The sequence below is a fragment of the Bufo gargarizans genome, chromosome 3 (assembly GCF_014858855.1).
Source record: "Bufo gargarizans isolate SCDJY-AF-19 chromosome 3, ASM1485885v1, whole genome shotgun sequence".
In the NCBI taxonomy this organism is placed as follows: Eukaryota; Metazoa; Chordata; class Amphibia; order Anura; family Bufonidae; genus Bufo; species Bufo gargarizans.
Genome location: NC_058082.1, coordinates 591335555 through 591346507, shown reverse-complemented (window position 1 = coordinate 591346507; position 10953 = coordinate 591335555). Strand labels below are relative to the sequence as shown.

The 10953-nt window shown below is 44.1% G+C and overlaps 1 protein-coding gene across 3 annotated transcripts in view; it reads right to left on the bottom strand.

Moving 5' to 3' along the window:
* Positions 1-2346: 2346 nt before the first annotated feature.
* LOC122930794 (E3 ubiquitin-protein ligase TTC3-like) overlaps positions 2347-10953 on the bottom strand; it is a 176760-nt gene continuing 168153 nt past the window's right edge. For all 3 annotated transcript variants that reach the window (XM_044284388.1, XM_044284389.1, XM_044284390.1), the window contains 5 exons: positions 8716-9059; positions 5716-5860; positions 5490-5621; positions 4541-4633; positions 2347-3600 (listed from right to left, as the gene is read on the bottom strand). In XM_044284388.1, coding sequence (XP_044140323.1) covers positions 3493-3600; positions 4541-4633; positions 5490-5621; positions 5716-5860; positions 8716-9059 — 822 coding nt within the window. In that variant the 3' untranslated portion in view covers positions 2347-3492. The remainder of the gene's footprint in view (positions 3601-4540; positions 4634-5489; positions 5622-5715; positions 5861-8715; positions 9060-10953) is intronic.

Genomic DNA, 10953 nt, shown 5'->3' with positions numbered 1-10953 from the left:
TACCCACTTTACCTGACCTCCATGCCATAAAAAAAATGGAACATGTGGTTCAAATATGGTGCTCCTTCTGGACAGCATATTCCTTAGTGTCTTTACACCAACTGGCATGAATACATTAATAAATGTGCCCCCATACAGCTTAATGTCTTTAAATACATGATAAAACTGGATGTCTGCCGCCACCACTAGGGGGAGCTAAGTGCATATAAATATACACAGAATTAAATGGCAGCCATAACAATCTCTGAACTAAGCATTCCCTAGTGGCAATTGAAGGAAAAAGCCATTGGGAAGCAGGTGGTGGTCAGGGTCGGGCCCCATAGCAGTCGTGTGTTCTGCCTTCCTGGTAATGAGTCACTGGCAGCAATTGGACAATTAGTTGTTGAAGTTGATATTTTGGAAACAGGAAAAATGGGTAAAGGATGAGTGGAAGGACCTGAGTGACTTTGACAAGGGCCAAAAAGTGATGTCAAGTCGACAGGGTCACAGCATCCCAGAGTCCACACTACACTTACATGACTTAAAGGGTCACTAAACTTTAAAAAAAAACTTTTGATATATGTCAGAGACATATGAAAAGTTTTGATTGGTGGAGGTCTGAGTGCTGGGCCCCCCACTGATTTCTAAAATGAAGGGAGAAAAGCGCACAAATACTGCACTCTGTCTCCTTGACGTAGGGGATGAAAACGAGACGGGCCATACACTTCGAGTCTGGCGCACAGAGGAGAAAGAATGCGCTGTACTCTTACTTCTCTCCCCTCATTCTATAGATCAATGGGGGTCTCAGCACTCAGACCCCCCCACAGATCTAAACTTTTTATATGTCTCTACGGTATATCAAAAAGTTTTTTGAAAAGTTAGTGACCCATTAAAAGATCTGCTGCTAATGTCTGGTGCTGGATAATACAGGACACCTTCAGAGCTGTTGTGGAGTCCACACCTCCACATGTATCTGCTGTCACCAGGGGGACCTACGTCATATTGGGCGGGTAGTTTGGAAGTTTTGGCTACGAGTGTACAGCGTAGTTTTGAGAAAATATAGATCGGAAGCCGTGCTAAATATCAAGTGTAACTTTTACAAAAATAAAGCTATAGACAAACTCTCTAACATCTTGCAGTGAATTTAATGTGAACACTCCCTATAACAAGGTGCAAAGAGGCAAATGAAAAAGCTCTCAACATAAAAAAAATACAGAGGACATAAAAAACAAGCGTCCTTATTAGGGATGAGCGAATCGACTTGGGATGAAACATCCAAAGTCGATTCACATAAAGCTTTGTTTCAATACCGTATGGAGCGAGCGCTCCGTACAGTATTAGAATGTATTGGCTCCGATGAGCCGAAGGTATTACTTCGTGAAGTCTTGCGAGACTTCGCATAATAACTTTAGAAATAGATTTATACTGTAAAAATATATTTCCCGAACTCTGGTTCAATTCCAACTTGTAACTGAACCAGAGTTCGGGAAATGGTTTTTTACAGTATAAAACAATTTCGCGAAGTAATAACTTTGGCTCATCGGAGCTAATACATTCTAATACTAGTGCTCTGTACAGTATTGAAATTAAGTTTTATGCGAATCGACTTTGGATGTTTCATCCGAAGTCTATTCGCTCATCCCTAGCCCTAATAAAATGCACAGTGTGACCTGCTTCTGCAGGCTGACCGTCAGTGGGAGCCACAGCTTATAATAAAACAAAACAGTGCAATGGCTGGTGTTATAGGGCAAGAGGCACTTAAACGGGTTCTCCAGGCTTTTACTATTAATGACCTATTCTCAGGATAGGTCATCAATATCAGATTGGTGGGGGCTGACACCCGAGCCGATCAGCTGTATAAGGAGACGGCGCGCACAGTGCTGTCTCCCTTCCTGTCCACTGCTGCAGTCTATGGTCTTTGCCATAGACATCAGCGGTGAACAGGAAGAGAGACTGGAGATGGCACGTGTGCACTGCGTGCCCCATCTGCTCATACAGCTGATCAGCGGGGGTGCCAGGTGTCAAACCCCTGCCTATCAGTTATTGATGACCTATCCTGAGGATAGGTCATCAATAGTAAAAGCCCGGACAACCCCTTTAAAAGGGCCTATCCCACAAAGTTCAAACTTTTTTTTTTACTCCCTTTTCTCAACTTTCTGTGGGCAGGCAGCAGATCACATGAGACAATTAAGGACCTGCATATCCCGGGAAGCACTGCAAATACTACAAGAAAATATTCCCTTTTACATATAGCCCCAGAGATACATACGGTATGTAAGGGTATGGCAACACTGAGTGAGCAACAGCAATCGCAGAGTAGCGGTGATCCCATAGAAATACAACACTGCTGGATTTTTTTGCGACTCATCCTGCAAACCCATACATTACTATGGGATCATCGTTACTCTGCGATCCTGGGCACGACAGGTCTCCACATGTAGCCTGCACAATTTCCTTCTCCGCTGTCTAGATTCAGACAGGGCTATGTATTTCTATGGATTTAGAAGTAGAGATAAATAAATGGTGCCTGAGCTGCTTCAGATGCTACTCTATGAGGTTAAGGGGAAAGAAGCAGGGAAGCTACTGAGCATGTCTATCCAACAGTGAATGCAGGAGAAAGTGGACCAGAAGGATAAACAGCAGGGGGCGCTACATTAAAATAATAAAAATGTATTGCAAAAATCCATAATTTGAAATGCCCAATTGAAGGCATACTATTTTTTGTGGGATAACTCCAGGATTTTTATATTTATGGCCCATCCTCAGTACAGGCCATCAAAATCTGATTGGCAGGGGTCTGACACCCAGCACCACCCACTGATCAGCTGTTCCGTCGCTACGGTGCCGAAAGTACAAACCAGAACTAAGCTCCATCCATTGTGTAGTTCACAATAAAAGCAGCTCTGTGTTTTTGTTTTTTTTTAGTAAAATAACATTGAACTTTCATTTACTCGGGCAGCAAGCCCAGTGCTTGTGTGTAGATACTGCCGTTACATACTTGTTATGGCACCCCCAGGTGTTTTGATTCCTTTTCATAACATCCACCCCATTGCCAATGGTCACACATGCTCAGTAGCTCATTCCCATTGTCTCCATTCTCTTTGTATACAGAGTCATTCCTGCCGCCTTGCGGTCAACCGATGAGAATCGGCGCACTAGCAGAGACCTCTGCTCACCGGCACTAGACATTAATGGGATTTTCTGAAAGGCAATTCAAAGGCCAGCAGAGGGAGCATTAACTAGCATGTAATAGCCATATCTATACATAGGAGGCTTGGGGGGGGGGCAAAAATTATTGAAACAGAAACCCCTTTAAATATGCAAATTCCTGCAGAGTCCAGGTTGTGACAACCAAGGTCAAAGCAATCAGAACTCAGGAGCTGGGCAGACCGATGACACAGAAAACAGAAAGGAACAAGGCAAGTACATGGGAGGAAAGGAGCCATAAGCTAAAAACAGAGCGTGAACAGGTGGCGTTCTCACAGCTACTCAGGTCTAAAGAGAGCATCAGCATCATGCAGTTCTCATCCTTCCTGAGAGGACAGGGAAGTCTTCTGGTAGGAGAGCGTGTTCTCGGCAGGTTGGACAGGTGCTCTGAGTGTGGAGCCAGGTCTTGATACACTGCAAAAACAGACATCAAGATGCAACATCAGCGCTGAAAAACTGAACACGTGACCAGCATTGGCTTCTGCTGGAGCCGGGGTTATAAAATTATTATTATACACACTTATATAGCGCTACTAATTCCGCAGCGCTTTACAAACATTATCATCCAACTGTCCCCAATGGGGCTCACAATCTAAGGTCCCTATCAGTATGTCTTTGGAGTGTGGGAGGAAACCCACGCAAACACGGGGAGAACATACAAACTCCAGGCAGATGTTGCCCTTGGTCGGATTCGAACCTAGGACCCCAGCGCTGCAAGGCACCAGTGCTAACCACTGAGCCACCGTGCTGCCGGGTTCCTTTATCCAGAAACAGCACCACTCTTTCCTACAGGTTGTATCTGGTACTACAGCTCAGCCCCTTTTAAAGGGGTTTTCCTCATCAATATCAGATCAGTGGGGTCAGAAACCCAGCTCCTCCACCGATCAGCTGTTTTGGCAGCAGTCTGTGTCAGAAACCGCCAGAGCCGTAAGCACAACATTTTATCCACCGTGTAGTATCCGTCATCCGACAGATCAGTTTCCATCCACTTGAAGAGGACCTAAGATGCAGTACCCCGCATGGAAGTTAGTGCTTCTGGCATTCACTGGCTGTCTGAAACAGCGGACTTGTAGGGGTACCAGCTGTCAGACCCCCACTGATCTGATATACATGACTTATCACATATCCAAAGTACTAGAAAACCCATTTAAGTAAATAGGGCTGATCTACAATAACAAACATCCCATGTGTGGTGGCATTTCTTACCCTGGACAACCCCTTTAATCTCTTAAGGACCTCCGCCATACATGGCGCTCGCTCAGAAGCTGAGCAAGTGCTGTAGTCACCGCGTGCCTGCAGACACCTGGAGACAATGTCAGTGATCGACCATAATGCAGACCATCCCAATACTCACATGCTTGTGGAAGTAGTGACCGCAGTCCAGCTTGTGTACTGGGAACTGTTTCAGCTCATCATGGCAGATTATACAGGGGTCTTCACCAAAGGACTGTACAAAAAACAACCGTATAAGCAGTCAGTAAATCATATCCATCAGCCCCCAGATGGCTGTCTCAAAACTACTGCAACATCCACCCCTGCGGCCTCCCCTCCCATCCACTGCCAATCCCTTCACAGGCTCCCCACTGCCCAGAGAATTCACTCCAAAAAAATTAACAATGACACACAAATCAGTCCACAACCTGTCCTCTCCATACATCTCTGACCTAATCTCCCGATACCTCGCCACATGTAATCTCCAGTCCACAACCTGTCCTCTCCATACATCTCTGACCTAATCTCCTGATACCTCCTCACATGTAATCTCCAATCCACAACCTGTCCTCTCCATACATCTCTGACCTAATCTCCCGATACCTCGCCACATGTAATCTCCAGTCCACAACCTGTCCTCTCCATACATCTCTGACCTAATCTCCCGATACCTCGCCACATGTAATCTCCAGTCCACAACCTGTCCTCTCCATACATCTCTGACCTAATCTCCCGATACCTCATATGTAATCTCCAGTTCACAACCTGTCCTCCCCATACATCTCTGACCTAATCTCCTGATACCTCATCATATGTAATCTCCAGTCCACAACCTGTCCCCCCATACATCTCTGACCTAATTTCCTGATACCTCATCATATGTAATCTCCAGTCCACAACCTGTCCTCTCCATACATCCAAACCTAATCTCCTGATACCTCATCATATGTAATCTCCAGTCCACAACCTGTCTTCTCCATACATCTCTGACCTAATCTCCTGATACCTCTCCACATGTAATCTCCAATCCACAACCTGTCCTCTCCATACATCTCTGTGTGAACATCTACAACCTAGTGATAAGATCACACCTCTACATCATTAGAATTCTGCCACTTGATTTTGGCTCCTCCAGTGACCACTCCCCATGGCTGCTTCGGTTGGGGTGAAGAAAGCTGGATTATACCAGATGCTAGATTAGACGCATTCAGTCCAGTTGTGTTCTGTGGGAAGAAAAAAGAACAGAAAATGTTATCTGACAATAGGTTAAATAAAGTGCTAAATGATTCGGATGGTCTGTGACAGAACTCTTCTTACTGGAGAGGCTGGAGGTGGAGGGCTCTTGGCCTGGTAGTCCAGTATGTATTCTGTCACACTGCAGATTATATCCTCATGCGATAAACCAGACAAAGTCCCACTATTTCGAGCTCGGAAATACTTGATGAAGTTGGTAAGTTCAGAACTGCAAAAAGAACAATGACATACGGATAAAGCTATGCTGGAGGACAGACGGTACAAACCAGACGAAAATCCATCTAAATTCCAGGTTATAATGGAACAAAAACACCAAGGAGGGGGACGAATACGAGGATAGCCGTTAATCTTGGTGTTTGTACTCAGCAAATTGCTTTGTGCAGGGTTTTGCTTTCCCCCCCCCCCCCCCCCCAAGTGTCATATTTGTTTCCTAGCTGGTGATTTGAGTGCAGCGGCTGCATATCACATGCTTCCTTTTTCTCCATGTACGTTAAAGGGGTTATCCAACCCCTGTAATGACCCCCCCCCCCCCCCTAATGTCCAGGCCCCTCATATACAGGTGAAACTCGAAAAATGTGAATATCGTGCAAAGTTCACTTATTTCAGTAAGCAAACTTAAAAGGTGAAACTAACATATGAGACTCATTACATGCAAAGCGAGATATTTCAAGCCTTTATTTGCTATAATTTGGATTATTATGGCTTACAGTTTATGAAACCCCAAAGTCACAATCTCAGGTCCCCTTTGCTCAGGGGGTATGGATTAATTAGCTGACTAGAGTGCGACACTTTGAGCCTAGAATATTGAACCTTTTCACAATATTAAAATTTTAAGTTGCATTATTGAAATAAATTAACTTTAGCACGGTATTCTAATTTTTCAAATTTCACTTGTAGGTTATACTTACCGCGCTCCCTGGCACCAGCATCGCTCCTGATGCCTGCACGGCCGCTGACGCATCTCCACGCTGTGCGGATCAAAACAGGGACCAACAGCAGGTAACGTCAGGGATGTGCCTAACTAGCGTTCCCCGCCATTCTGGAGAGACTCGTCCCCAGCACGGCCTGGTATTGGCTTATCAACACCCCCCGCCACCACATGTTTTGATCCGCGCAATGGGGAGATGCAATGACGACGGGGATCAGGAGCAACGTGGGTGCCGGGGTAAGAATAACCTATGTGAGGTGCTTGGGCATTGGGGGGTCATTATATGGATAACCCCTTTAAAAGGGTGTGCACACCTACTGAGTGAGTTACTAGTGGGGCTAGACTGTTGGTTATGGGAAGTACAATAAAACAAATAAGAAAATGGGATCGGCAACTTCATCAGCAAAATGCAGCCACCAATTTGTGGTAGCGTGTATTCTGCGTGTGGTGCCCCTGTGGATGCCCTTCCCTCACAAGGCATAGATGAGGATCAATGGCTGCTAATTCAATGTCATTTCAATATAACAATCTGATGAGGAAGGGTTAGAAAGATTACAACTAAAGCAGGCCATCCCTGCCTTCTGAGAGTCATACATTTATTTTTCGGTTGCTTTTTTTCTTTGTGGGATGTGGGGTTTAAATGTGAAAAAAGACTGCAGCGACACCAGTTTTTATTATATTTACTACTTTTAGAAAATAAGAAACCTTTAAAAAAAAATGTAGTGTCTCGCCATATGCTGACACGCAGAACTTTAGTATTTTTCCATTGATAACGCTTTTTGGCAGAGCAAGCCGCAGCTTCACTTGATACTGCTTCTATGTAAACTCCACTTTATGATCATTTTTATTCATTTTTTGGGAGACAAGGTGACAAAAATAATTCTGCCACAACGCATAATGAATAGTGTGATATTTGTATTCTTATTTTGAGAAAGTTTTTTTTTTTTATAACTTTATTCAATGGATTTTTTTTTACTTTTTTGTTAGTTATCTGAACAGCAATTTTATCAACATTCCCTTACACCCTGCCAGAGGATAACATATCAGGATTGAGGCCTTCTAGAAGGCCATCGGCTGCCAACCAGAGGACAGGGGAACGTTCTCCCTGTCGGACCACTAAGATGCAGCAGTCACTATCCACTGAAGCATCTGTTTAAAGCCTCATGCACACAGCCGTTTTGGTCCGCATCAGAGCCGCAGTTTTGGCGGCTCAGATGCGGACCCATTTACTTTAATGGGGCCGCAAAAGATGCGGACAGCACTCCGTGTGCTGTACGCATCCGTTGCTCCGTTCCATGGCCCTACAAAAAAAAAACAACATGTCCTATTCTTGTCCGTGCTTTGCGGACAAGAATAGGCAGTTATATTAAAGGCTGTCTGTGCCGTTCCGCAAATTGAGGAACGTGCACGGTCGCCATCAGTGTTTTGCGGATTCGCAATTTGTAGACCACAAAACGCACAACGGTCGTGTGCATGTAGCCCAACAGTGGGGACTGGAGCTAGCTCGGATCTTGACCACTGTTGATGGGTGTCAGCTGAGTAACACAGCCGGAATCTGCTGTGTATGGAGCGGTCACACAAGATGTGTGTAACTTTACTTTTTAGTGACCAGTGATGTCCATATGAGGCAATTGGTCGCTAAGAGACTAACGTTAGCTAAAAACATTGATTTCAGCAGGACTGACCATCTAGTGTACAGGGGCCTCCCGACAGCATTTGTTAGGGGGAGAAAAGGATCAAGCATTTGGATTTAAACATGCCTGATCCCTTAGTTCTCTGAGAGATCCACCAGATGTGTCTCCCAGCAGCTTCATATTCAGAACACATGCACACTTGGCCAAACAGAGCATGCATGTGTATAGGACGCCAAGAGAGCCGTTGGTGGATGGCCATCTTAAATGCATGGTCAGAGCTGCATCTCAAACCCTGCTGCTGTAGTACATCATGGGATATGTCATTTTTACCAGACTATTTCACACAGACACATCAGACCTTGCTCTGCGCGGACAGAGGGAGGGGTGATGTCCCGAATCCTGAGAGCGGACAATAAGAAATGCAATTGTAGATGAGAGAAGCGGACATGATGTGAAGGAAAACACAGGACAGTAGGAATTGTAGAGAACTTCAGCGGTTACCTTTTATAATGTGGAAATACGTCATGGAGCTCCTCAATGATCTTATCAAATACAGTTGGTTTTGCAGGTGAAGGCAGTCTGCTGTCCGGCGGCCTATTTCCCTTTCTGTCAGTGCCAGTTGCCCCATGACCCTTTACTGGAGAAGGAGCTGGGGCCTTAGGCTTAACGCTATTAGATGCAGGAAGTGTCTGAGGTTTGATGGCAGATTTCTGCTTGGCTTTTTTATTGGCAGTGGTTTTGTTTACTGGGGACTTGACAGGAACTGGATTGGATAGTTTGATAGGTGATGGACCAGGGTTAGTCAACACAGGAGCTGAAATTCCTGCAGAAGAGTCTGGAAAAACCTGAAGAGAGAAGATCATACAGTGAGATACATTTTGTTTATGTAAGTGATAAGCAAAAGACATAACTAACTGTGGGATCAGATCCTTCTATGAATTTACTCCATACACTACGTGCTTAGCGAGCCTACCAGATCTACACATTACGCATTAGAAAAATAAAAAAAGTTATGGCTCAAGGAAGATAGGCAAGAAAAATTTAACCGCAAAAAAACTCTAGTATCCTAAGGCTCCTTGCAGACGAGCGTGTCTGGATTAGGTCCGGATGCGTTTAGTGAAAACTAAGCGATTTCGCAAGCAAGTGCATTTAGTTTTGTTTGCGATCTGGTTCAGTTCCGTTTTTATCGCGTGGGTGCAATGCGATTTAATGTGTCTTGCACGCGCGTGATAAAAACGTAATGTTTACTAATAACATCTCTTAGCAACCATCTGTGAAAAACGCATCGCATCCGCACTTGCTTACGGATGCGATTTTCACACAGCCCCATTCACTTCTATGGGGCCAGCAGTGCATGAAAATCGCAGGATATAGAACATGCTGCCATTTTCACGCAACGCACAAGTGATGCGTGAAAACCAACGCTCATGTACACAGACCCATTAAAATGAATGGGTCCGGATTCCGTGAGGTCGCAATGCGTTGGCATCACGCATTGCACCCGCGTGGAATACTCGCTCGTGTGAAAGGGGCCTAAGTGTTAAGAGCAGCCACATAAGACCATAGACACAATAAGCAGACGAGGACCTAATTCTCTTCTATGGGAGATTTTTCTAGGCATATTCTGTGACCTGTGCAGAGGTCAGGAGGGAGACGTTAAGCTGTGATATCAATGTCCTCTATATCTATACAACTTTGATAAGATAGCTACTAAAAACTTACCTGTGCAGAACAGTTAAATTACATATTATTAGGGCAAGTGGCCAGTGAGAAAATTGCAGGATTATAAAAAAAATATATTTTTTTTTATATAAATGCACATTTTCTTTTTCTTTTTTTTCTTCCCCCCCCCCCCCCTCTCCACATAGGGTGGGGGGTGGGTATTTGGGGTAAAATGTTATTGTATTGTTGATTTATGTAATATGGATCTTTGGATGGTCTGATTTTGTACATGTTACTTATATAATAAAAATTAAGAAAAAAATAAATAAAATGGTTTAACATAAAACGGGATTTGAACAATAGCTAAATTTGGTGATTACACTTACCCTTTATGACAATTTCCAAGCGTTTTTTTTTTGTGTGATTGTTTTATTTAAATGCAAAGAATAATATGCAAAGTAAAATACATAGTGTGGCAGTGGCCTTAAAAAGGTACTGATGGCCTCTTACTCAGGCTAGGCTATAAATACTAGATTGATGATCTGACTCTGGAGCCCCCACTCACTGATGGGGCTGTTGCATTCTGCCAGATTTGCACTCCCTCCATTATTTACCAGGCACAAAGTTGTAAATCTAGTTATGGTTTCACCTGGTACTGCAGCTCAGTCCTATTAAAGTGAACAGAACTGTATGTATCTATCATGTACGGTGGAGTAGAATAGAAAAAGTACATTTTTTCGTCTTAGTTTTTTCTTACAGCATTCGTTGTGCTGCATAAATGACATCATGGCTTTATTCTGTCAGTAGGATTACAGCGATCCCAAATTTATATATTTTTTGTTATGTTTTACTACTTTTAAAAGTTAAAAACCTTCTGGGTGTTTAAGGATGGCAACGGGGACAGGAAGGGGCAGAGGAAACTCTTCGCCGCTGTCTAACTACTCAGATGCTGCAGTCGCTATTGACTGTAGCATCTGAGAGAACAAATATCCTGCATCAGAGTTATAAGCCATCTGTACCCTGTATGGAGCGGGTTCCCCTCCTGAATGGGCTTCATACTTTACCTTTGAACAAGTG